This window comes from Coturnix japonica, chromosome 28, assembly GCF_001577835.2.
Source record: "Coturnix japonica isolate 7356 chromosome 28, Coturnix japonica 2.1, whole genome shotgun sequence".
In the NCBI taxonomy this organism is placed as follows: Eukaryota; Metazoa; Chordata; class Aves; order Galliformes; family Phasianidae; genus Coturnix; species Coturnix japonica.
The window spans coordinates 987,023-1,012,097 of record NC_029543.1 but is presented as its reverse complement, the minus strand read 5'-3'; the positions used below and the strand labels follow the sequence as shown (position 1 = coordinate 1,012,097).

Sequence of the window (25,075 nt, the reverse complement as noted above, 5' to 3'; positions counted from 1 at the left end):
CTTCCTTTGGACTCTTTACAGATCTTTTCAATCCCAGCCCTGGGGTTCCTCAGCCCAAGATGATTTATTCTCTCCGCTCTGCATTTGCCTTACACCTGTGTAGCCATACAACAACACGCAGCTCCTATCTCAAAGCTGATCTGGAGGCACTTTGCCCGTCACTGTCTGAACTGTCCAATAGGGGATAGAACAGGGAAGCTGTCTGCAGATCAGGGTGATCTGAAGGGATGATACCAGCACCTTCTGGGCCACTTTCTCCCAGCAAATACCCCCAGCATCAATTCCATGCTTGGAAACGAGGAGTGGGACTGTGGGAGCTGAAGCCTCAGGGCAGTGGGGGTGTATACAGCCCCTATTGCAGGACAGGGTGCCTTCAGCCTCACCCTGGCACAGTTATCACCTCTGAGCTACCTCTGACTGTTTGCAGTACCCAGAGAGAAACAATAAAACGACGAAGGAAGGTGGTGGATAATTACTGTTTTTGCCAGCTCTGTAATGTCTTCCAGCTCAGCTGGACTAAACAAAACAAGGCCAGGAACTGTCATTATGGCTATGACTGCATTGTGCTACCACAGGATTTCAGATCCCCTGTGAGGAGTCAACACTGAGGGAGACCACAGAGAAAACCTGTCCTGGGAGCTGGCAGGAGACATACAGCTCCAGCAAGAAATAAACTTCAGGTGCCTCGGGCCTTGAGATGAGCCATGGCTGCTGGGATGAAGCACTGCTGTGCTGGCACAGATCTCTCCATAGATGCTTAGAAAAACTGGGATTTCTCTTTATCACACCACGGCTCTGCCAAAGCTGCTCTTGATGCTGAGTTTGTGCTGGTGTTGTTCTTGCAGGAGCAGCATCACAACAAGAGCATCCCTGGATGAGCTGGAGCTTGTCACCTCCGCAGTGCCATGAGCATGACGGGGCTGCTGTGCTCTGTGCCCAAAAAGAGGATTTGGGAAACTGCTCATTGGGAAATAGTCCCATGGGTGCCACAGGGAGAGGTGGGTTGGGCTGCAGATGGGACAGCTCCAGCTCCCCGTTCCCATCGCAGAGCTTGAGATAGGCAAGGACATGGCCTGGAGGCTGGGTTCCCAGGGCTGCCTCCTCTGCTGTCACCAGTGTTGTGCAACCCTTCCATCTTGACAGAGGGTGTGGGCAGGAACCGTCTCACGCTGATGCAGCTCGGGGTGCAACTGAGCTTTGGAAGTGGCCACGCACCAGCACCAGCGTGGTCCATCCTTTGTGCCACGTTCTGCACCGCAGCTGCTCCAGGGATGCATCCAGCCCCACGTTAAGGTCACCACAAAGACCTGCAAGAGAGAAGAGCAGTCGTGATGTGGGGATGTTTCATTGTGCAGCAGCTGTGCTCAGAGTGCTGCACAGGCACAGGCTGTTTAATGGCTCACAGAACACAAGCATTGCCTGTTATCCAGCAAGGCTGAGTTGGAACCACAAAGGATGCTCTCTGTATTTTGTCTGCTTTAGGAAAGAGGAGAGTGGCTTATGCCAAGTGGTGGTTTCAGGAGGATGGAGAGGATCTCTAAGCACATAGGATGAAAGGTCTGACTAAGCTGGAGGGCACCAACACAGCCAGCAGGCAGCAGGTTGAAAGCAGGTGAAAGGAAGCACTTCTTGACCCAGCATGCAGTTAAACTGGAGTTCAGTGCTGTAGGGCATGGCCTCAAAAATAGCCTTTAAAAAACAGATATGTGTGCATGGCATTGCTCTGCTCTGACCTTTGAAATATGATGGCCCTCCAGCCACGGATGTGCTAAGTCACCGACCACCAGAAGATGGGGCAGGATTGTTTCCTGCTTCCTTCCTCTTTACAGTCTTTCAGAGAGCAGATACTGCCATGGGAAGGACCATAAGATCATGGGACCATAGAATCAGGGAATCATTAATGAGGAGCAGCAGATGGAGGTGACCACAGTGATTTCTCCCTTCCTGACACAAAGGCTTCACCTCCTGCTTTCTGCCCAGCAGGGAGGGGAGTAAAGGCACCGGGGGGTCTCCCCTCAAGGACTTGGCAGCCTCTGGCTCCCAGGGCTGCTGCCAACACTGCTATTGAGTCTCTCACCAAACTTGCACAAACTATCACCATCTTCTGCTGCCAAAGCTTTGCGCCACTCTCAGAAGGGATTGCAGTGCTGGATAAACCTGGTGCAAAGCACTGCCAGGCTTCTGCCAGCTTGGATGGAATGCTGCAGACTCAGTTCAAGTGAGAAGGAGTCTTCTCCTCATCTCTTTCTATTTTTGAATCTCTTTAGAGTCAGGGATCTTCCAAGTAGGAAAGGATGGAAGGGTTGGTTAGCAAGGAGCTGCCCTGCTCTGTCTTTGCTCGACATGATACTTCCCAGGACTTGAGCAGCCCTCGCTGTGTGCATGTCCGGAGTGTTAGAGCTCTGCTGCAGCTCTTCTTACTGGTGGAGAATGAGGGGATTTTCTCTCTCCAGATGCAGATAGCTCAGGCTGTGGGAAGAGAAAAGTCCACGTTCAGCTCCTGCACACACAGCAGCTCCCACTGGGTTACGCAAGCCTGAGTCTGCTGTACACGCGTGTACACGACCACACTGAGAAGTGCATGTGACAGATGACAGCACTGGCAGAACCTCATTTAATTATCACTGTTATTGTTGTTCCTATAAGCAATTAAACGATTTGTTTTTTAAAACAAACCTGTATTTCAAAACAAGCATAGCGGGTGGGAGGTGGGGCGGGGTGGGGGGTCAGTCTGGCAAAGGATATTGGGTTGACTATAAGGCATCCTGCCTGGAGCAGAGATAATAGAGTACCTGGGTGGTTGCTCAGCGATGATGGATTGGTGGGGAATTGCTCCTGGACCCCGTGAGCAGCCCTCTGGGACCTGACAAGGCTTGCACTCTGCTCTTCCGAGGGTTGACTTGCACAAGGGCTGGGGCCGTGATGTTGTAAAGAGCAGGTGGGTCAGCCCTGAGAGCCACACCTCGCGTGGGGTGCCATCCGTCTTCGCTGTCACCGCTGCTGCTTTTTGGTTGCCTGGAGCCCCTGAGCTGCGTGGTGGAGAAACACAGATATTTACAGCTCTGCAGATGTGCACAGGAGCAGTGCAGTGCTCCCGCTAGGCTGCGCAGCAGCAATGGAGATGGATGCTTTCATTTGGCTCTGTAAAGCTCATCCGGCTTTAGCACGTCTCCTGCTGCTGGTTTTATACCTTCCAGACCGTGGTTTGCTAAACAGCTTCCAAACCAAGCAGAGGCTGCAATCCCTGCCCTGTGGAGCTGTGGATGTTAGGGATTATCCAACTGCTCAATGTTAGCAAGGCTCCCACGTCACTTCCCTGTGCCTTTATACCTGGCAGCAAGAAACTGTTGCTCTGGAGCTCAAGGCACGTACTGGAGCTCAGGAGCCAGCAGCAGTATGGAGCATGTCCAGCTGCCCCAGGACCCTCCTGGATGTGGGCAGTGAGATGGAATGGCACAGCAGGCAGACAGAACACCTGTGTTCCACCCTCTTGGCTCATCCAATGGGAGAACCAGGATGAGGCATTCATCTCCATCCACCGCAGGGCTCTGACTCACACGTGCTGAGCACACAGCAGTGGGTCTGTGGGATGCCAGCACACCTTCCTCACTGTCCACCAGCAGTCACAGCCCTTCAATGAGCACATGGAGGCACGTGCCCCTGAGACACAGCTTCTCCTGATGGATTGCTTAAAGCCTTCCACTTAAAGCAGTGCAGATGGACACCTCCATGTGAGCTGTCCTGCTTTAAGCCCCCCTGCTTGCACTGCCAGCTCATGGCTGTCCCACTCTGTGGGGGATGGCAGATCCTGAACTACAAAGCCCAGCATGCTATGTCTTGTGTTAGAAGCAAAGGGGAGAGGAGGCAGGAGCTCTTAGGTGGGAGGTAAGGATTTCATAAGGGTGGTCTCTGTGCAGCTCCCTTGTAAACTCTGACCCCGTGCTCTCCACCTCCAGCCCACTCCACATCCCTGCTTCCCCCAGGCAGGAGGATGCAGCCATTAGGAGGAGATGGGACAGAGGACTCAGCAGGAAATCAGCCCCTCTCCCCGTGACCTGAGCACTGCTGACTGATGAATCAGGGGAGATGCAGATTCCTGACATCCTCCCGTTACTTATTCATTGCATGGCACAGGATACGTCAGTGATGCTCAGTGCTTTGCTCATGGATGCCAGAGCTTTGGGGGTGGGAAAACTCATTCTTTTTGAAGGTGGCTGCATGAGGCAGGTATCGTGTGTCCAGGCAATGCCTTATTCCCAAACCCCCTCTCTGCTTCTCTCTCTGCATCTCACTGTGAGCCCTTTGTACCTCGGGTACCTTCACACTTCACACCAAGTGCTGTGATCCATTCAGAGACTGTAAGTGCATAAGAAGCAGATTCCACTCCTAGTTTCTCCAGCACAGCTGTGAAGACATCCAGGAACAGGAGCAGCCTGCTGGGCTCTGAGATCCTGCTTTGAGCTGCAGTATCTGTCCTAGAAAGAAGCTTTGTCTTAGTGGCACGCAACATGGCTCAACCATGCCGTAAGAGAAATGCTGCAGTGATTAATTTCCTCTGCATTTCAAAATCCATGTGGATTTGTGGAGCTCTTGTATGCCCTGGCATCACTGGGAAGTGTTGCATGGCTTGGCTCTCCCTTTTTACAGAGGTATGAAAAGAAATATGAGCCTGAAGGACTGCATGCACAAGGACAGAGATAGAGATAGGGACTGAAACAGGGATGGGGATGGGAACAAGGATAGGGATGGGGACATGGACACAGGCAGGAACACCTCAGGTCTTGGTCAGACCCTGCCTGGTGATGCTGAACCTGATGCCTCCCGTGCTCCATCAAGACAAGCTGGCCAAATAATGAGCTTTTATCCTTAAGAAAGAAATGTAGTTCTTCTTCTCCCAACCCTACGTGAAGGAAAATGGTGTTGGTCTTTGAGAAAGGTTCAAACACTGCCAGTTTTCATAATAGGGACTGAGGAGGAAAATGTTTGCAAAGCAGTCACACAGAGGTGTCCCATCCAGCCAATCCTTTCACTAAATAACAAAATTTACAGCTAGAGGAAGCGTGATTTATCTTTGCTAATACATGGCAGCCATTGGGGAGAAGTTGAAAAGTGGCTTGAATTTAATCCCTGGAAATGAATGCAGTTTGCTGTGTGGTATTTTTGGGGGGGAGTAAAAATGGTTATGCTGTTTATTAAGCAGCAATTCAAAGGAGGCTGTGCAGATCTGTTCCTCCCTTAGGAAAACCAGGGCTGGGAGCACAGTGTGTGCGCCTGCGCAGGTAACCTGCCTAGGGGCAGGCGGATGATTTCAGGCTGCATTTCTACCTGCTCTTCCAACCCTTCCAGCTCACGCTTCCCTGCCCTCCCTCTCTGCCCCTGCCCATTTGGGAGCACAGATATAAACCCTCCAGCCAATATGTTTCCTGTGGGGGACAGCGAGCTTTGCCTGGAGGGTGCTCATGGCTCTCACCTCATCCCAAAGCTGTCCTTAAAGACGGAGCAAGGCCATTCCCTACCTGCTACCATAGAGCTCCAGCAGCTGGGCAGTTCTCTCGACAGTTCACCTCTCCCCAGGGAAGACAGGTAAGCACTGCTGGGATGAGCAGCAAGCAAGCAGCTGCTGGGTGCTGATTCTCTATTCCCTTCTGCTTCTCCTGCTGGATGTCTCCAACATCCCCTCATCTCTTCTTGACTCAGAGAGGAGATGGGATTTACCCTCCTGGGTCTGCTTCTTTGCTCACTTTGAGATGGGTTTTAACCTCCTGGGTCTACTTCTTTTCCTATGCAACCACTTGTGTTGCTACAAGCACATGATGCACAACACCAGGGATCAGAAGCGAGTCCCTGTGCTGCACATGAGCCCATGGAAACCCAACACTGCAGTCAGAGCACAGCCCAACTGCCTGCATCTCCTTTCTGCTGCTTTCGTGGATGCAGTCTCACCTGCTTGGAGGAACTAGCCTGGATTAAAGAAAGGGTGTCATTAACTTATAATTGGAAAGGAGCAGTGGAGGTTTATCCACAAGTCAGTTTGCCTGGTAGAGGCAGGAGGTTGCAGACGAGCTTGTGTTGTATTTGCAGGCTTTCTGCCTTTGAACTTCTTGGGAAGAGAGGCAAAGGAAACTGGTTGCTTCCCAGCCTTGCACACCTATGGCCGCTGCTGAGCTCAGCAGCGTTACTCAGCTGCTGTAAGCAGAGACCCGGCAGCTTCTCCATAATAACACAACCAACCAAAGAGTGATTTTAAGATAAACTTTCCTTCCCTGTGCTAGACCCAAAGCTGAAAGGGATTTAAAGGGAACGCTGCTTTCCACCCCTTCCTTCCTGTGCCTTGGGCATGCTCAGTGCCAAAGAGCCACAGCAGCCCCAGGAGCTCCAGAATCCCCTTCATTCAGCCCCAGAGTCTGAATGGTGATCCCAGACCTCCATGTTTTGCACCCGTCTTTATCAGCCTCCAGGACAGCTCCAAAGCCTCAAGGATTTGTGAACAAGGAACTTGATTGGAACACTGATTTTTCCAAAGAAGGCTGAGAAATGATGTGCAGATGGAGGACAGGAGATTCTTTAGCATGGGGAAGAGAAATGAAGAGGAAAGGTTGGATTTTGGTTAGAATCCTGCTCAGAAATGCAGTTCCTCCTCCACCAAAGGCCAGGCTGAGGATAAGAGGTGTGAAGCTTGGATGCCTTTCACTGGGCTGATTGCATTCAAAGCGGAATCACTGCCGGCAAAGGGACACAATGCCAGGCCTTTGCTCCAGCCTCAGGACTTTGGGAACACCCCAAGTCTGCTCTGGTTCTTGCACTGAGCTCCAGCCTTGGGGTGAATGCTGCAAAACGATGAGAAAGGACGGAGCCAATGAGCAATAAACCCTGCAGAGCTCCACTCCCAAAAGGTAGCGCACAGCCCATGAGGTGTGGGGAAGTCCTCTTGGCAGCGAGATCTGAGTCATAAAGAAAGTAAAGCAAAGGCAGAAGGCAGGGTGACAAGGGCAGGGCTGGGACATGAAGCAGCAATGACCCCCAAAGAGGGATGTTAGTGCTATGGATGTGGCTGCAGTGACCAGAGCTCAAGGATATTTCTTAGGGCAATTTGTGACTTCTGACTGTGGGGAGAGAGAGGGAAATGTTTGCAATGCGATGCGTGCTGGGAAGAGGATGAGTCTTTCATAGCAGGGTAAGGATGCCATGCAACATGAGTGTGCGCAGGTGTGCAAGGGGCCGGTGGGCAGCAGGTTTCTCTCCATTCCATTTGTGCACACAGCTGCATGACTAACCCACTCCTCTCCTTCTGCCCAGGCAACCCGACCATGCCGAGCATATTCTCCTACCAGAGCTCCGAAATCGACTGGTGTGAAAACAACTTTGTGCGCTCGCCGATCATCGCAGAGTACTACAACACGGTGAGTGGGCACATCCCAAGGGCAGAGCTGCCTCTGGGATAGGGGATGGGATGGGGCAGCCGCCACGTTTGCTCTCCTGTTGCTCTGAGCTTCCTGCTGTTGGAGGGTGTTTGTTTGGGGAGCTGTATGTAAATCCTGGGGGTTTGCTGCCCATAAGTTGAGCTGGGGTCGGGGATCCTCATGGCACACATGGGGCTGAGTTCCCACTGAGCAAAGTCTGGCAGTGCTCCTTAGCCCAGATTGGTGAGATCCTGTTATACCAGTCCTGCAGCTCGCCTGCCAACTGGGGTAAGTCCCACACAGGGCTCATATATTCCAGCTAAACGTACAGGAGTGGCAGAATGAGAGACAGTGCTTGCATGAACCACGTCGGGCAGGTTGGGAATCCGGAACTCCGGGCAGAGGAAAGCTGATGCAGGAGTTTCACCTCCTGTGATCCCCTTTGTAATCAGGCTCCTTCCAGCACCAGTCCCACATACACTGACATCCATCTGCAGACACCCGCTGCCTGCGAGCGCGTCCCTCTGCCTCAGTGCAATTAGTGCTGGCAGGGGCATGAGCCCATTTACAGCCTTCCAAAGGCCTTGTTTACAACCTTCAGCAATTACCTTTGAACACTGGGAGTTCTTGTTTCTCATGGAAACATCTCTTCCCTTTTTTTTTTTTTTTTAAAGAAGCATTTCCTGTTTTTAATAAATGACCTCTAATAACGATAATACCCTCTCCAGTCACACAGCTCCAATTGAGCTGTCGGGGTCGTGCAGGAGGGATGTTTGGGCTGTGTGCACTCCCTTCTCTTCCAGGCACTGAAATAAGGACCTGCTGGTCTTGATGCCCTCCTGCACCCAGCTTCTGGTCTGTGCTGTCCACTGGTGATACGCCCCTGATGGATGAGCACAGGCTGCAGAGCAAAGGGGTGCAGAAGTCACTGATGCTCCCAGCAGCACTCTGAATGTTGCTGGAGGTTCCAAACGCCTCTGGGTTTGAGAGTCTCATTGGCAGTGCTGGAGAGGGGCTGATTTCCAAACAGAGCAAGAAGTCTGAAAGTTGGACTTTTAAAATCAGAATTAAATCCAGGAGAAACATTTGCCCAAGCTGTGAGGTCAGCACTCAGGTAGTCTTTTCCCAGTGTGTCTTTGGAGCTGAGACCAGCTTTTTACAAGGACTGTGATTTATACCCATGATGTTGGAGTGGATCAGGATCACACCAAGAGGTATCTCTGGAGCTCGCTCCTGTGTCTGAGCTCTTGGCAGCAAGCTGCCAGACTCCAGCTGCTATGGTCAGGTGCACAACCGTCCTCCTGACGTCCCGAAGTCCTCTGAACCCCATAAAACATTAACTTTAGATCTCTTCCTGTGCAGCAGAGGAAACCACTCCTGTAGTTTCTGGCTTAGGATATAATTCTTGTTTAGGGAATTGCCAAGATCAAGACTCGCCTTGCTGCCCGCAGCAGGACTGGTGTGTGATCTTCCCTCCAAAACATAGGAGGTGGAAGAGCAAACCCTGAAGAACCATGGCTGTCTGAGCAGCTGATAACAGTCCCCAGGGCTGCACTGTGCTCAGAGCAGAACAGGGAATCCAAAGCCAGTAGGAGCATCACCTACCTGGCATCGCCCTCAGTCCATGCAGGCTGGCTCTCAGCCCTGCAGCACTGGGGAACACTGCTCAGAGCACCATCCTAGGTGTGATTCCAGTGTCCTGGGTCTCTCTCTCTTCTCCGTTCCTTTGTTCCCCACATTCAGATCTTCAGATCGCTGCCTCCCTGCTTGGGCTTTATGGACCTTATCTCACTGCCCTGCCTGGAGACAATTATATCGATATTGACTTCAGCACAGCTTTGTCAGGGTTTTAGACTAGCTGGGAACCCAGCCAGCTCCTTCCCAAGCCTCCTAAAGCAGCAGGGCTTCCTAATGGAGCATCCTTTCTGCATCTTCTTCCCAACGCTGCCCATGACTTCAGCTGGAAGCTCTGTGTCAGCAGCAACACGCTGCTGAGCATCGCTCTGTGGCAGCCGCTCTCACTCTCAGCCCAGCCTGGGTTGGATGCTTTTTATTAGTAATAAGCACCAGGGGTATGAGCAGAGAATGTAAACAGTATCATTAAGTCCCTAATAATTAATACATTGAGGTTCACAATTGCACTGCAGTTCAGTGACAAAGTGCTAACTATTTATAGTGACTCAGTGACCCAGAAATTTATTGTCTTCTGGCTGTTTGCAGGAGAACAGTGTTGTGCTACATGAGGGTCATCAGTCAAGGACCTGCCATTCTATTCCCCCTTTTTCTTTTCCTGCAATAACCGATGAGGATGCTGGTAATGACATCCTGATCCTCAGCACTCTCTGGCTAAGCAGCAGGAGCTCTTACACTGTCAGATAACCACAGCTCCATTGATCGGCGGAGATAAGCCTGGCTGCAGGTGTAAATCACCCAGATACGCCCAGATACTCATGCTGGAGCTCAGCAGCTTCATAGCAGTGGGGACACCTCACATGCTCCTCACACTGCTGTTTGTGTGCAGCCACACTGCTGCTTGCTGCTCTAAACATGGTGTGACACCATGATGCAGGACGGGCAGCCCCAGCTTCTGGCTGTTAGGAACTTGCTCTGCAGGTCTGGAGGGCCTCGGAGATGCTTGCTTCTGTCTTGGGCTCTGCAGGCTCTGCTGTCAGTGAAAGCTGGGTCTTTGGTTTTTAAGGGAGTGAGTGCACTGCAGCAACACTTTGAGAAATCTTCCAGTGCAGAAAATCATACAATAATTCCAGAATAGTTGGGTTGGAAGGCCCTTAAAGGTCATTCTAACCAGTTCTGGCCATGGGCAGGGCCATCTCCCACCAGATCCATCCAGCCTGCCCCTGAGCATCTCAGGGATGGGACACCTCTACCTGCTCTGGGGCAGCACACACGTGGGTTGCCACTGTCTCATCTCTGTGCTCAGAGAGCACACCAGCACCTGCTGTCCCAGTCCATTCCAAGAAGCCATTCTCACTCTGCTGTGCATGGAGAAGCGGATGGCTCTCTGCAGGGCTCTCCTTTCCTTTTAAGCTGCACAGTGTACATTGCACAAGCCCTGGGGCCTTTCCCATGATCCTGTTAATGCAGTAGGATTACAGCCATGTCACTGATCCCAGCCTCATTTTTCTCCTAGCCAAACAAGCAGGGCTGGGATCTGACAGGTGATGGAGGCCCCCGTATGCCCCCCAGTTGTGGGTCCCTAGCGGTTCTGCCTCGAGCTCTGAGCCTGGCTGCTCTGCAGGGAATCACTGCAATCTGCTGGCATGGTTCTCCTGATCATCCCTCCCTGCTGATATCTGATCTTGCACTTCTCAGGCTGAATTAATGAAGTGATAATGTTGCTATCATGTAATTAATGGTGCTGTTGCAATGCCCACTGCAGCAGGGATCCGGACCTCCCCGTGTGCAACTCCTGTGTTTCCTCACTTGGACACACATGCTGGCACTTGCACATTGCTGTGTCTTCTGCAAGCATTTGCTCTCTCCTTGAGATCCCTGCCTGCTTTCCAAAAGCCTCTTGAACCATTTCACAGGGAAAAAAAAATGCTTACAATGCAGTTGGTTACTTTAACACATAGTTTGGTTTCGTGATCATTTCCAAACAGTTTGACCTCAAGCGTGCAGTGGAACCAGCACTTCCCTTCTCATTTTGGAACAGAGACAGGGCTGGAAGCGTGACGGGTTCTTCCCAATGCATTGTGAGAGGGTGTGCTTCAGGGGTATGATAACATCCCTGGGATTTGCAGGCCTCTTCTCACATCCCATGGGACACCACAGGCCACATTTTGCCATTGCAATGTACTTGGTGCACAGTGGGGATGCAAAGGGGTGAGCCTGCAGCTGTAGGGTGACACTCCAAGCTGGGTTCTGGGACACTGTCTGGCTGGAATATGAAAGGAGAAGAATTGTTGTGTGAGATCAAAGCTGTGCTGGTGGCTGGCCAAAAGGCAGCATGGCAAATGGCCGCTCCTGGCTCTTCCAAATCCCACTGCACTGCCTGCCAGGTGGAACAAGCCACCAGGTCCCAACCTTTCATGAGCAGGAGAGGTTTTCCCTGGGGACACTGAGCTTCCTGGTGATACTCCATTTGTTGTGCTTGCACAGCAGGTGACACCTGCAGAGGTGAGGACTGCTTCAAACTCTCTTCCTCCCTTGCTGCAGGGTGGAGAGGGCCCGATCCAGCAGTCAGGTCCAGGCTTAGAGGATTCTCTGCTTCTTCCCAGCTCCCATGTTTTGCCCATCAGCATCTGCTGCTCCTCTAAGTCCTGGCATTGTCACCAGGCTGAATCCACACACTCTTCCCTACACCCCAGCTGCACCAAAGCCTGGCAATGCAGCAACTGTGCAGAGCTGGAAAACAGGGATTAATTATTTTGCTGCATCCATTTGCTATGTTCAGATAACTTTCATGACTTCATATAATTACTGGTGTCCAGAGTACTTCCCTCCCTAGGGCAGGTGGCTTTGCATGTGACGCCACAGGATGTCACCTTGGTCCAGCCCCATCTGTGGGTGTCCTGCAGGTCCTGCTGCTGTCCGCCACACTTGGGTCACTGAAGCATACACTGTCCTCAGAGATAACACAGCCCAGATGTTGTCACATCGTAGCCATCCTTCCAGCCCCAGCCTCACACCTCATGAAACGCCTCTGCCCTTCTCCAGTGCCAAGAGCAATGCCTCCACACGCTGCTTTGCTCCAGAGATCAGTATCGTCTCCACACGGGGACATACTGAGGCATAAGGTGGGATGAGACCTGCCCAAGATCATGCAACAAACTGAATGTGCCTCTTGTTTTGCAGATCAGCAATGTATGCTTCTTCATCCTTTCGGCTGCCCTGCTCCACCTGAACTGGCAGTACTGCCAGAAGCGCAGCGTGCCCATGTACTTCATCTCTGGCCTCCTCCTCTGTGTAGGTGGGTGCCAATTTCATGAAGTCAGGCGGCAGAGCATTCATTCATGGTACCTTTAGCTTTGGAGTTGGGTTTGTAGTGGCCAAAGCAAGGGGCAAGCTGGGGTGAGGAGCTGAACAGCCATGTATGTGTGAAGCTGCAGCTCGTGGTTCCTGCTGGCTCTGGGTCAGAGCTTCATGTCCTGTAAAGCCCTGGGTCTCCCATTCCTGCCAAGATCCATGCCCAGCCCTTTAGGAATGATGTTTCTCTAAATGTCTCCAATTACTTCCCAGACCAGATAGGCTTCTCCTGGGACAGAGCTGCACTGACACAAGCTGTCCTTGCTCTCTGCAGGTATTTTCTCCATGTACTTCCACATGACCCTGAGCTACGTGGGACAACTCTTGGATGAGCTCTCCATCCTCTGGACACTGGCTGTGGCATATTCCGTTTGGTACCCAAGGGCTCACTTCCCCAGGTGCATCAAAAGCAGGTAAGGCTCAGTGGGAAATGAGTTTGCAGGCTGTAAGGGGTGGGAAACTGCTGCTGCTATGTGACCCCACAAATCAGCTCTCAGCAGTTTGCTTTGTGGCCAGACCCTACACTCCTTGCTTCTGGATCCTCACAGAGAGGGCACAAAACCCCTGGAAAGGGCTGTCCAGAGCTCCTGCTGCCTGGAGCCGCCTGCCCTTATAAAGCTGTACAGGAAGCTTTGCATGAAGGATCTCATGATCCTGACAGCATTTAGGGGGAACAGAGAACCATCTGGGGAAGTGCAGGACCTGGGCACTTCACACACCCTGAGAAATTACATGTTCCTGAGCACTGACATTGAAATACCCATGCTGTCAAACTCTTGTAACATCCCCTGCCATCAGGGGATGGGGTTTCCCACAGGCCAAACTAGTCCAAGATAACACCCCATGTTGCAAAGGGTGTTTGCATAAGGGCTGGCTGGATGTACCGGGATGGATGGAGAGACTGAGATCAGCAACAGGAGCTCAGCGGTGTTTTGCTAGGAGGATGCTCCCGTCCTGGCGGGATTGCTGGAGCCCTCTAAGACAGCCCTTAACAGAGCCTGCTCCCATCCCGCTCCTCCCATGCCACGGAGGAGGTCACCGCGAGTTCACAGTGGAGACATGGCTGGGGGAGGCAGCGAGAGGGGAAGGGACTTGGGAAGGGATTTGCATGTGAAAGGCCCCTCCGAGCCCTATTGTTGCTCAGTCAGCCCGAATCGAGGCCCTGCCCCCGCTGCTGGGACAGCAGCTCTGCAGCCCTTCCCTCTGCACAGCTCCATGCCTGGCTCTGGCATCGCCATGGCAGTGGGCGAGTCATCCTCGGGACTGCGGTCCAAGCTCTATTCTGGACCGAACAGGGGATTTAGCAAAGCAGTTCTTGAGAAACATCAAATATATCCTGGCTTTCCTACCAGGACTTCTGCAGAGCCCGAGGACAGTTATATGCAAACAGATAGGAGGTGCTGGAACGTGGCTTCCTCTCTCAGGTTGTGGCCAGCACCATCCTTTACCTGCTGCACTATGAACCTTGGAGGCATTGACACTCACTCCCAATTCTGTCATCCCTTTAGGAAGCAATTCTACTGGTTGGGTGGTGTCACCACCGTGATCACCACCTTGATGTCCTTCATCAAACCATCTATCAATGCCTACGCGCTCAACTGCATCGCCTTCCACCTGCTGTACCTGACCTGGCGCGAGCTGAAAAAGTGAGGAGGAGGTTGAGAGGTTCATCTCTGCCGTCTCTGCAGCTCCTTCTCCTTTATGTGGGACTCGGGGACCAGTGTGGGGTTGAGGGGAACCCATTCAGATCTGGGGAGAAAGACAAAGGTGTGTTAGCATCTTGTAGCATCACTGTCACCCACAGAAGGTCAGAAACTCCTGCAGAGCCACACTTCTCCAGTTCTTGTGGTTTGATGAATATCTTTGAGCAGAAACCCACCAGGTTTTGCCCTGTCACATTAGCACGTGCAGACGTGGCCCTCTTTCAAACTCACTTTCCTTCCATCCTTCCATTACAGCTCCCTTCACTCTCTCCTCTGTGTTTTCCAGGTGCGATGACCAACGTGTTCACCGGATGGCCAAAGCCATGGTGCTGTGGTGGGTGCTGGCCATCACCAGCTGGTTAAGTGACAGGTGGCTTTGCTGGCTCTGCCAGGCAATCAACTTCCCTTATTTCCACAGCTTCTGGTAAGTCTCTAGTGGAGAGGAAGGAAGCCTGGCTTAAATGTTTCAGAGCTGAAGGGCCAAAGAGGAGGAGGGAGGGCAGGAGGGATGTGGTACTTGAACAGGGAGCAGCTGCATTTGTGCCCACTTTGCTCTGTCACTATTGATGCTGCTCCTCATCCTGGCCCCAGCCCAAGAATTCATCCTAATCACTGCTTAATATCCCTTACCTCCTCCACACACAGTCAGGAGGTGCAGAAGGGCTGGTAGTGTTACCCTCCTCCCACGTGTCTTTTTTGGTTCCTTGACAGGCACGTGCTGATAGCTGTGTCCCTCCTCTACTGCTTCCCACTCGTCATGTACTTTGACGTCACCTACGAGATGCCAGCGTTCACACCAAAGCTAGGATATTGGCCCAGCGACTCCTGGCCCATCGTGGTGCCTTACATTGCCCTGGAGGAACCTCACAAGCAGTGCTAAAGCCAGCTACGCCCCTCAGGCATGGGGTGTGTGATGCACACACGTGCATCTTTACGGGAAACACCTCAGCTGTGTGCCTGCTCCCTGGACAAGGGCAACGTGGCTGGCGGATGGGGCAGGGAGCAGCTGAGGCCTCGTGGTGCTGGGCGTGAAGGAGGGTGGGAGCCCACAGACTTAGGAGACTGCCCAGGCTAATGCCAGGGAGACGAAGGTCTCCTCCTCCAGCTGATGCTCACTGAGAAGGGGAGAGGACAGTGCTGCTTCTGTGTCCTCTGCATTAGTCAGGCTGTGTCGCCTTTTGCTGTCAAGAGCACAGCTGGAAAGACAGAAGCCAAGCTGGTGACAGATGGGTTTGTTGGGGCTGCTCTAATTATTATTATTAATTTTATTTATTTATGTATATGGTCTTGCTCAGGAGAGCTGTGCATTAAAGCTATGGACACTGACTAGCACCCAGCTCTTTTCTTTCCCCTGAATGCACCATATCCCCCATTATCTGTCAGCCACCTGCAGTGGCCAAAGCTCTTTATGGCCTGGTGGGGGAAATCCTTTTAGATGACAGCCCAAGAGAGGTTCTGTTCTATCCCTTCTCAGTCCCTGTGGCCCTTGTCTCTCTCCTGGTGGTGTTTGAGAGCCATGGCGAGGTGGCAGTGAGGGACATGGTTAGTGGGCATGGTGGGATGGGTTGGATTGGGTAATCTTGGAGGTCATTTCCAACCCGAATGATTCTATGATTCTATGACTCTGGGAACACCAATAGGCCAGCAGAGCAGCTGGAGTTGGCCCCCTGAAGTACAGCCTTAGCAAGGTGATGTCCCTCCAGGGAACCACAGAGGCTTGGGGATGCTGTCAGTAAAGCAAAAATAGTGGCCCATAGGGGTTCATCCTGAGCAAGAAGTCAGCGCACAGCCCCACCACCATCATGCTGTGGGTCCCTCTGCAATGGTCCCCAGAGCCACTAGATGGCAAGTTTGGCTCATGATCCCCGGGCAATATTTCACCTGCATCATGTCTGGGCTGAACCCCCAGTCCTGGTCCATGTCCCCCAGCATGGCCACCACGCATGGTACAGGATGGGAACAACAGTAGCTGAGCTTTTGCCTGCCTTCACCCATCTCTTCCATCCTCCTCTTTGTCTCTCTGCATGCCATCACTCCGGCCTCTCTCCATCACCTCATTTCACTCCCCATCCCCACTTCTCTCCCCCTCTCCCTCACCCCTTCCCCAGCCCATCACATTCTTCTGCAGCCTATTAATAACTTCTGGGCAATTGCACCGGGTCCCTGCTGGGCCCGGCCCCTCGGCTGCTGCTGTCCCGCGCAGCCACTGAGCGCGACGGCAGCAAGTTCAAAAGTGCAGAGCGGCTTTCACGGCCCCTCTCCCCGTCAGGGGGTGGAGGAGGCTGCTGGCAAAGAAAGGCCGCGTTGCCAGGGAGCCTGGCACAGGAAAAGGGGGTCACCATCATCCACCGAGGGGACCGAGGGAGATGGACAGAAGCCAGCAGCCCTTTGGGATGGGGATGCTAGGAGCCACGCAGGGATGGAGGCTGTGATATGGAGGAGGGCGAATGGACCGTCACAGGTCTGAGAGATGATGAGGAGAAACCCCACAGCAAAATCCCCCGTGCTCTATGGTAATAAGGGAGGTGTCCCAGGCGCCTGGAGAACAATGTTGCTGCAGTTGAGTGACTGTAACAGGCCCCGATGACAGCCGGGGCCGCGTTAAAAATGCCTATTCAAGCAGATCAAGACATTGAGAGGCCTCGTGGGGATCTGAAACCCTCAGGGATTTCTGGATGAAGCCAAAAGCTGAATCCCCAGCCCTGGGAACCTGAGGGGGAGTGGAGGGGGGAGAGAGCGCGAGAGAAAAGAAAAGAAACCCACAAAGCAGCTTTAAAAGGAGTGCAGTGCCTGAGGCAGGGCCCCCTGTGCTGAGCGGGGCTGTGGTCTGAGAGCCAAGCAGCCCTGACACCGGGACGTGACTGTGGTGCTGCACCCCAAAGCTGTGTGGGGTTCTCCAAAGCACCTCCAAAAGGTCCCCGAGCTGCTGGGGACATCCCATCCCTCCCACCAGGGAGCCGCGTGTCCCATGTGTGGGGCGCAGCCAGCACCGAGCATCCCATCAAAACGAGTTGTGACATTTCTGCTGTGAGCAAACCAGGGACCAGGAGAAACCACCAACACAATGCAGGGGTACAAAGGTAACAGCGGTCCTTTCTCTGCCCCCAAAGCCCTGGGAAGCTCTGCAGTTCCCCTGCAAAGGGACCTTTGCCATGTGTGTGCCATGCTGGGTGCATGCAGCCAGAGGCACTCAGCAGAGTAATGCTGGAATTTGGCAGGGCAGGAAGAGCTACAAGCCCACACACTCAGGATCTGAGTTAGGAATGGTCAAAATTAAACCCTTCCTTCCCTTATTTTTGCCAGATGAGCCTTAACCCGGATCATTTTCCTGATTTGGTTTGCCATGTGGCTGCCTAAACCACAAGAAAAGAAGCAAGAGAGGGAGCAGGAATGAGGAAGAGAACAGAGAGGCTGCTGCTTTCAACTGATGCCAGATTAAAGAGGTTGTGAAACAACAGCGTCTATTTGGTGCAATTGCAACACAAATGAACGAATAATGTTGATAAGGCACCAGTCCTGCAGGATAAAGGATTAACTTTTACCTGTTTTGCTGCACCAAATTGCCTCCTGCTGTTATAGATTTACACTGCAGGATGTGGCCAGCAGGCTGGAAACTTCAGAGCAGAGGGAATTATCCATAAAGGACAGTGCGCATTCATGGACCTGCATAAGTAATGCAAAAGCAATTAATAATAACCTGTTCCTTGCTCTTAGCAATGCTAGGAGAAGAAACTGCTTCACTGAAGCGTCCCTTGTGTGGTTTGCAAAAGACATTTATTTGTAACTGTCTCAAAGAGAAATGAAGGTGGTAGTTTTGATGCACAGAAAATATGTAATAAGAGCTGGGGTTTTAGTGAAGCCTGGCCATCTTTGTGATTAAAAAACCCCCTTCTGGAGTTGTGTTAAAACAACGTTAATTCAGGTTAAACTTTTCTCGGATTTAGACTCCAAAGTCAGCAGTGCAAAGTTGGAAAGCATGAATGCAAAGGGCTGAGAAACTCAGGAAGGGAAGAGAGAGGCTCCAGGAAATATTACCTCTACATCCTTGTCCTGACAGTTCTAAGCACAGCTTCTGAGGTTTGACTCAGGATTTCCAGCTCAGAGGTTGGCAGCTCTACTACATCCCAATCAGAACTGTTAGTAAAAAGAGTTCTTTCTTTTCTTTCCCTGTTTTACTTACACCCTTGCTATCCACTTTTTATATAAGAAGAAATAGGGCCATAATCAAACAGATCTCCACATATTAAAGGTTGTTCTGGACAGATAAACGGGATCAGATCCTGCTCAGCTGAAAATCCTGGTTCAATGAATACAGTCTTGCAGCACACACAGTCTCGAGGTGCCCTGCCTGCATCTCTCTGTGTTATTTCACACGGTGGCTGCACACATTATCAAGGCCAGATTTGACCAGTGAGCATAGGGGAGTTGTGGGTAAAAGCTGTACTTCAATAACGTGAAGCACGGCTGTTACACGGCCAAATAAACCAGTTGGCCAAAATGATTTTAAAAGATCAAATCATGTTTTCAGCTGTGTCTATAAAGCCTCGTGCTTTGCTTCCACTTAGCAACACATTTCCACTGCTGTTTTCAGAAGAAACACAAGCAGTTCACATTTCTCTGATAAAGTGGTTCACATAACTTCAATTCTGTAGTAACAGCTGCTATAAAAATACCTGAGATGAAAGGATTTGCTTCTCCCTGCCTTCACGCTGAAGCTCGTGGTCTCAGTTAGGACTGTCCTCCATGTTTTCCCATTCACTTTCCATAAGCATTCATGCATTGGGTCCCAATTCATGAGCTGCACTGATTCAGATTCCATGACAGACGAGGTGTCTCAGTTCACTGCAATGCACAAACATACGTTTAATGTTAAGAATATGAGTATTTCCATTGATATCAGTGGCACTCGCTTGCACTTAAGGATTCATTTTGTTGAGCAGCAGCCAGAAATAGTGCTGTGTAATGCCAATAAAGTGCAAACTGCAATATATCACTAAGTGCTTTCTGGGAGCAATCTACAAAATTAATCAATGAAGATGAACGTGAAAACACAAAAATTGATATATGTGGGATTGTATTGTTTACTGCCAAGCATTAACATCCACCAGAGCACTGCCAAGAACAAAAAATGGCAACCAGTTAAATTCGTTCTACATCACCATTCGTCCTATCTGACTTACAGATTTAGTGGTGTAACGCTGAAAAACATTAATCATCTTGACAGAAGGACATACACAGAGATTAAAGGCAGGGCTTGACCCTGTCTGTACCATCCCTAATGCGTACTAACTCTATTCAGCCCAACCTGAGTGGATGCTTGAAAGAGAGAACAGGATCCGCTCTGTGACACTCAGCACAGAGAAGTGCCTTGAACAAAAGTAACTCTTTATGACCAAACTATGATGAAGTGTCATTAAAACCACGACTCTGCTCTCCAGTTTCCCATCCCTTACCTTCCACAGGACTTCATCAAATGCCTTGTTATAGGGAACTGATGAAAAGGTCCAGGCAGCAATCATCCTAACTACTTCTATTTGTTTCCATCACGATATGCATCACAAGTCCAACAATGCTGCCATTGCCAGTGACCCACGCAGACCTCAGACCCTATTCCCCTATGATGGGATCGTAATATAAGCAGATATATCTCTGTATGCAAATGATTGCTGCTTTCAAGCTGTTTATCAGTGACCTTCTACACTGCCCATACGGTACAGTAATATGTTTTCCACATATGTCAGATGTTTCGTGACACATTTCATGCATATATTTAAAATAGATTTCATAGCATGTAAAAATCCGCAGGCAATGGGAGGAAACAGCCTGCATCTGCAATGTTTACATCATGCACTGCAAAATGGCATGAAATGTGTCGAATTGATTGTATTCTTCATTAATCCAAAATAGTGGTGGCATATAAAAGGTATGTAATGGATAAACTCGTGGCCATGTATTACAGTGCCTATCTCCGATGCCTGAGTAACAAAGGGACTGAATTTGTAACAGCTCTGCCTTCACAGTCTGGCTGCAGAGCCTTTAGTTCACGCTGTGTTGGCTGTTACATGTGTGTGCTGTTTTAGATCCCATCCTGACTCCCATTAAACTGTGCTGGCTGGGCCACAATGGAACAAAGTCAAACACTAAGGCATTTCAGAAGCACCAAGGTACGACTTTGCTGCAATCAGGTGCACCATTGTCTGACAGGTAGCGATATCAGTGATAACGATTGAGTTTCAGCGATACAAATTTCAGCATGGTACTGCCAGCCAAATTCTCTGAGTCACAGGCAAGTTTGCATAGCCTGCACTGTAGTGTGGAGGATTATCTCACCTGCTATCATACCTGAGATAGCTAGATTAGAGCTGGTTTGCATAGACTAACATATGTGGCAACCCTACCTCCATTGGCTTTGTAGACAGGTGGAAATCACAAAGCTCATTTCATGTAAAGCCAGCAAAACAGCCCAGTTTTGGTGGAACCTCTCACCATAGCAGCTGACTAAGCAGCCACAAAAAAACAGAAATTCACATTAATTTGAGGGTTACAGGTTCTGAAATGCTGCTCTGGGATGTCTCACAACCTGCTCTTATTATAGGGAGGTTTGAACTGGGTACCTGCTTTGGCTGGAAAGGGCCAGTTGCTCTGAAAACCACCAAGCTGAGTGATTAGGGCTGGAAACAGCAGAAACACCAGCCCCCAAGAGGAAAGGCACCATGCTGTAAGCTTGGGATGCTTGGAAATAAGGCGTGCATGAATGTGTGGCCACAAGACTGTTGCATGTTAGGCCTGGGAAACTCCAGATACTGGGAATGCCTTGGTTGTGAAGAGGCTGCATTGCAGACAGTATATTTATCTGAAATAGTAATTCCTGCTCCTTTTTTGGACACTCTTTTCAATCCAGGAAATGATTCAGAACAGGCTTTTTGATGCTGGTCACATTCTGCTGCTGATCTCACCCTGCTACGTCCTTTTTTTCAAGCTACCTCTCCCCCCATCTTGTATTATTTAGTGCTATAAAGGTTATCCTGTCCAGGGTCACAGTTCTCTGTCAGAAGGTGGCCTCTCTCTGAGCACACAGCATTCCTCAATGACTTTGGCATCAACCAAAACAAGGCACAGGCAAATCAGTCCAGCCAGCTGGTGAGATTGGCCTGACTCAGCCCTTTACATCATTTGGCCAAACCTGACCTCTGTCTGCAGAGTGCTAACGACAGGTATCATCATCTGACAGAACGAACGGATAGGTGTCAGCTCAGCCTGCAGCCAGCCAGTAGCTACATTATAATGCCAACCTCACCTTTGGTGCTAATGAGGCCCCTTCATCAACAGTCTTGAGCAGAAGGGTCAGGGACTGAATAGAGACAGACTCCTTTCTCACCCAGAAAGCTGGTTCTCCTCATTCAGAATTGAAGCACGTTGGCGGGGCGGTTTGAGGACGCTTGTGCTGCCCATGTTGCATCTGCAAAGGACATGACGTATTTGTGACTATTCATCTGGCTCTTTTCACCAGCACTAACTACACTGAAAGCAGAAAATAAATTCTCATTGTGTTCCTGCTTACTAAGAAAATTTTCCCTCTTCTTTCTGTTTCAGAGGGTTATTGCCCATTAAAAGACTTGAATTTTTCAGAACCTATAGTAAGCTATAATTCAGATTTTCCTCAGGCACAAAAGAACTTAGTTAAGCTCAATTGTATTACAGTGGTTTTGGTGGGTTTTTTTCTTCCTACCAAGTCCTTCATTAATAAGGGAAGTAAAGAATTTCCAAGCTGCCTGTAATTTCTTCCCCAGATGCAGCTAGTTGAGGTTAGGAACGTCTTTCTGGCAATCAGAGCTTTTGGCCATTAACAATCTGGACTTCTGCTGCACTATCCTGGTGTTAAATGCATGTCCTGAATACCAAATCGTCTCCTGACTTTGGGTTCAGGACTTTTTCTGAGGCACTAAGTAAGGATATGGCACTATTATTGGCGAACCCAGGGTAAATACCAGCCCTTATTACCTCAAATATCATCAGTTCTCTGTTTTGATTCATCAGACATTGCCACACAGCATTAGACAAGGATTTCTGTGCAGCTGGAAAGTGACTTACAGAGATCCAGGGGAGAACTGAGGGGTCTTTCCATTCAGCAGTATTGCATCTGGATATGAAGCTGAAGTGAGTTTTCTCAGAGAAACTAGGCTCAAATGCAAGATCAGTGTCTTTAAGTCCACACAACCATTACAAGATCAGTGTTTCTCCACGCTGTTTGACTCTAAGTGCTGGGGATGGGCCTTCCTTGGCAGCTGGCAGCTCTCCAAGCCACTCAAAGCACAGACTGACCACAGAACTTGTGGTCTTCAGTTCAGAGCAGAAAAAGGGAAGATGCAACTAAAATAGCAATGAGAAAACAATGCTGAATGGCAATGAACAGCGAAGCGAACTTGTTTCTCCAAGAACAGGAAGGGCAAGGCAAGGTTACAGAAGTGGTTGGCTGTTGTGTTTGTAGTAACACAAACATAATACACACATACATATCAATAGACCACAAGGCTTGATGGTATGAGGCAGCCAACTCAAAGAGTGGTGCTAAGCCCACAGGAAACTACTCTCATTGCAACAGGAGAGATGTTGCTTGGATCCTGGCAAGTAAGCAGTATGGGTGTCTCCTGTGTTTACCTGGCCAAGGGAGGGACAGGTGCAGTGCAAAGTATTTTTTCCACTTCATTTTCCAGCTCTCATGGGACAGAACGATCCCTTGGCATAGCGAGGGCCAGGCAGGATGGAACACACACCTCTCAGCACAAGACTAGGATCTCTGAAGCAACGCTTTTGCAATCAAAAGCCCAAACAGAAATTAAGGAGAGCTGTCATCGGTCCATTTGCATATTTGAATATGCAAATCAGATCTGTTTCTTATCCATTGGCACTGGCCCTACTGTAGATGGCAGCAACACAGCAGATCTCTGCCAGACTACAGTGCCACAAAGAAAGTAGCTAATTGGATTTGCAGACGCTTATTGCAAAACCCAGAAGTTGCTGGAATAGATCTAAAGAAGCAGGAGCTCAGCCCACGGCTACCTTGGGTGCGAAGGCACTCAGCTGACAGCTCGTTAGCTTCAGACATCCCTGCAAAAGGAGAGGTTTGGAGGAAGCTTGTGTGGCTGCTGGCTACACCTTCCCCCCAACACTACCAGACATCTGAAATCCCAACATCCTCCTACAGAGCCTGGCAAATCTACCTTTGGCTGCTTTTTAACTGCCCAATTCCTTCAGTGTAGTTCAGTTTTGTGGCCAGGTGCTGGTCTGCCTATCAGAGTGGAAGCTGAGTTTCCCCATACCTAACTCAGAAGTGGTCAAGTTCATGCTTGAATCCCATCCTCGGCCATTGAGCACCTTGAAAGCTGGAGCAGTGCATTGAGATATCAGCATAGATGGGGAACTGCAGCATCCCGAGCTGGAGTGGGAGGGCAATCTGCATCCAGTGTGTGTGGCAGCAACGAGCTGGATAAAATAAAGGCACACAAATGTCAGAATTTAAATGTCGGAATTGAAATAAAAATCAGATTCTAATGAAGTTTCATTCGGCAGGAAAAGTTCGGAGGGTTGCATGACTTAAACAGCATCTCCTACATTAGGACTTGGTTATACAGAGGGAGAGTGGGATCAAGTGCTCCACTGTGGGAAGGATTCTCCCTGTTCATTGCAGGGTGGTGGACCAGATGAGTTGAAAAGCTCCCTTCTATAACTCAAACGATTTCCAGGAAAGGTTTTAAACCTGGGGGCTTGTAACCAACCAAGGCTGAGAATGAATGACACCACGAGCTGGAAAAGAAAAGGCTGAACCCTCAGAGTCGTGAGCACGGGAATAACGTCTACAATTAAAGATATCAATGGGAACTCACAAGAAAGAGGCCCGGGTCTGAATGGGGAAAGAAAAGAGACTGTCCGAGGAGATGTCCTTCGGGCCTGCAACAGACAGAACACGGAAAATTAGCAGCGGGCACTTAAAAGAGGAATCAAACAGGGGGGGTTTGTGGGGGGGTTCCTTTTGTTTTGTCGCTGTGAACTGAAGCGATGAAGCGTTTTGCTTTACTAATATCTCCTATCAAAGCTGACGAGGTTGAAGTGGCTCTTTGGAAGGGTTTGGGAGCCCGTTAATCCCCGCCTGTGGCTACGGGTGAGCAGCACGCACAGCGCTGCGGGCTCATAACATTCTTCTGCTCTCTCACAGCGACGGGCTGACCCCCCCCAAACAAAAACCAGCACCAAGCGGGTTTCTAAGAGAAAAACTTGCTCATAAACGGTCACCGATTGAGTTTGGAGGTTAATTTAAAGCTCGGAACAACCCGTTGTACGGAGGTGTAAACAAAACCCACTTTTCAGATGCAAATAGGAGCTAACAGCGGTGTTCAACGATGCCCGCAGCCGGGCCGGTGACCTGCGGGGTTCGCACACAGCTGAGCCCGAGGCTGATAAACGCCGTTCTCTGAAGGAATCCCTGGCTTTATTTGCATTGCAAATGTTCCTCTATGCACAGAGAACACGGGATATTGTTGGAGGTTGTTCGCCGCCGATGATGGGCGCTACGAGGGCAACGCTCTTCCCACACGCAGCCCGCGGTCTCCATCGCGGTGCTGTGGAGAGCCGGGAAAGGCGGGAGAGGGAGGGGAAATGGAGGGGGGGGAATGAAGGTGAATGAGGGGAAATGGAGGGATGGATGGGGAAGGAGGAGGGTTAAGGGTGGGGGGAGGAAGGGGATGAGGAGGTTTGTGAGGGGAAATGGGGGAGAAATGGCTGAGGGGAGATGGGGGGGGAAGGAGAAGGTGCGTGAGGGAGATGGGGGAGAGGCTGAGGGGGAATGAGACGCTGAGGGGGAAATGGAAGAGGGTGAGGGGATGTAGAGAAATTGAAGGGAAAATGGGGGAAAATAAGGGAGAAATGAGGGGAATGGGGGAGAATGGAAGGGAATGTTGAGGGAAAATGAGAGAAATTGAGGGGAAGATG

At 50.5% G+C, this 25,075-nt stretch overlaps 1 protein-coding gene and 1 long non-coding RNA gene across 4 annotated transcripts; one reads left to right on the top strand and one right to left on the bottom strand.

Moving 5' to 3' along the window:
• The first annotated feature begins 6,441 nt into the window (after window positions 1–6,441).
• On the top strand, window positions 6,442–15,695 carry ACER1 (alkaline ceramidase 1). 3 transcript variants are annotated; one of them, XM_015886762.2, is made up of 7 exons: window positions 6,442–7,174; window positions 7,297–7,400; window positions 12,216–12,330; window positions 12,661–12,799; window positions 13,895–14,032; window positions 14,376–14,513; window positions 14,801–15,695. In XM_015886762.2, exons 2-7 carry the CDS (start codon window positions 7,308–7,310, stop codon window positions 14,967–14,969), a joined length of 792 nt encoding a protein of 263 aa, XP_015742248.1. In that variant the 5' UTR covers window positions 6,442–7,174; window positions 7,297–7,307; the 3' UTR covers window positions 14,970–15,695. The 3 variants fall into 3 exon arrangements, with proteins under 3 accessions (XP_015742248.1, XP_015742247.1, XP_015742246.1); XM_015886761.2 differs by lacking the exon at window positions 6,442–7,174 and having other exon boundaries at window positions 7,242–7,400; XM_015886760.2 differs by lacking the exons at window positions 6,442–7,174; window positions 7,297–7,400; window positions 12,216–12,330; window positions 12,661–12,799 and having other exon boundaries at window positions 13,390–14,032.
• On the bottom strand, window positions 14,030–24,795 carry LOC107325654. Its single transcript, XR_001559726.2, has 5 exons — window positions 22,181–24,795; window positions 21,387–21,548; window positions 18,763–18,931; window positions 17,632–17,752; window positions 14,030–14,135 (listed from the first exon to the last, which is right to left on the bottom strand). It is a non-coding gene; the product is annotated as an uncharacterized LOC107325654 (long non-coding RNA).
• Between the last annotated feature and the right edge of the window lie 280 nt (window positions 24,796–25,075).

Coding starts and splice junctions, on each gene's coding strand:
- ACER1 (XM_015886760.2), top strand. CDS start 13,407: ATGCCACGGAGGAGGTCACCGCGAGTTCACAGTGGAGACATGGCTGGG. Junction 14,033..14,375: donor ACCTGGCGCGAGCTGAAAAA/GTGAGGAGGAGG, acceptor TGTGTTTTCCAG/GTGCGATGACCAACGTGTTC. Junction 14,514..14,800: donor CCTTATTTCCACAGCTTCTG/GTAAGTCTCTAG, acceptor GTTCCTTGACAG/GCACGTGCTGATAGCTGTGT.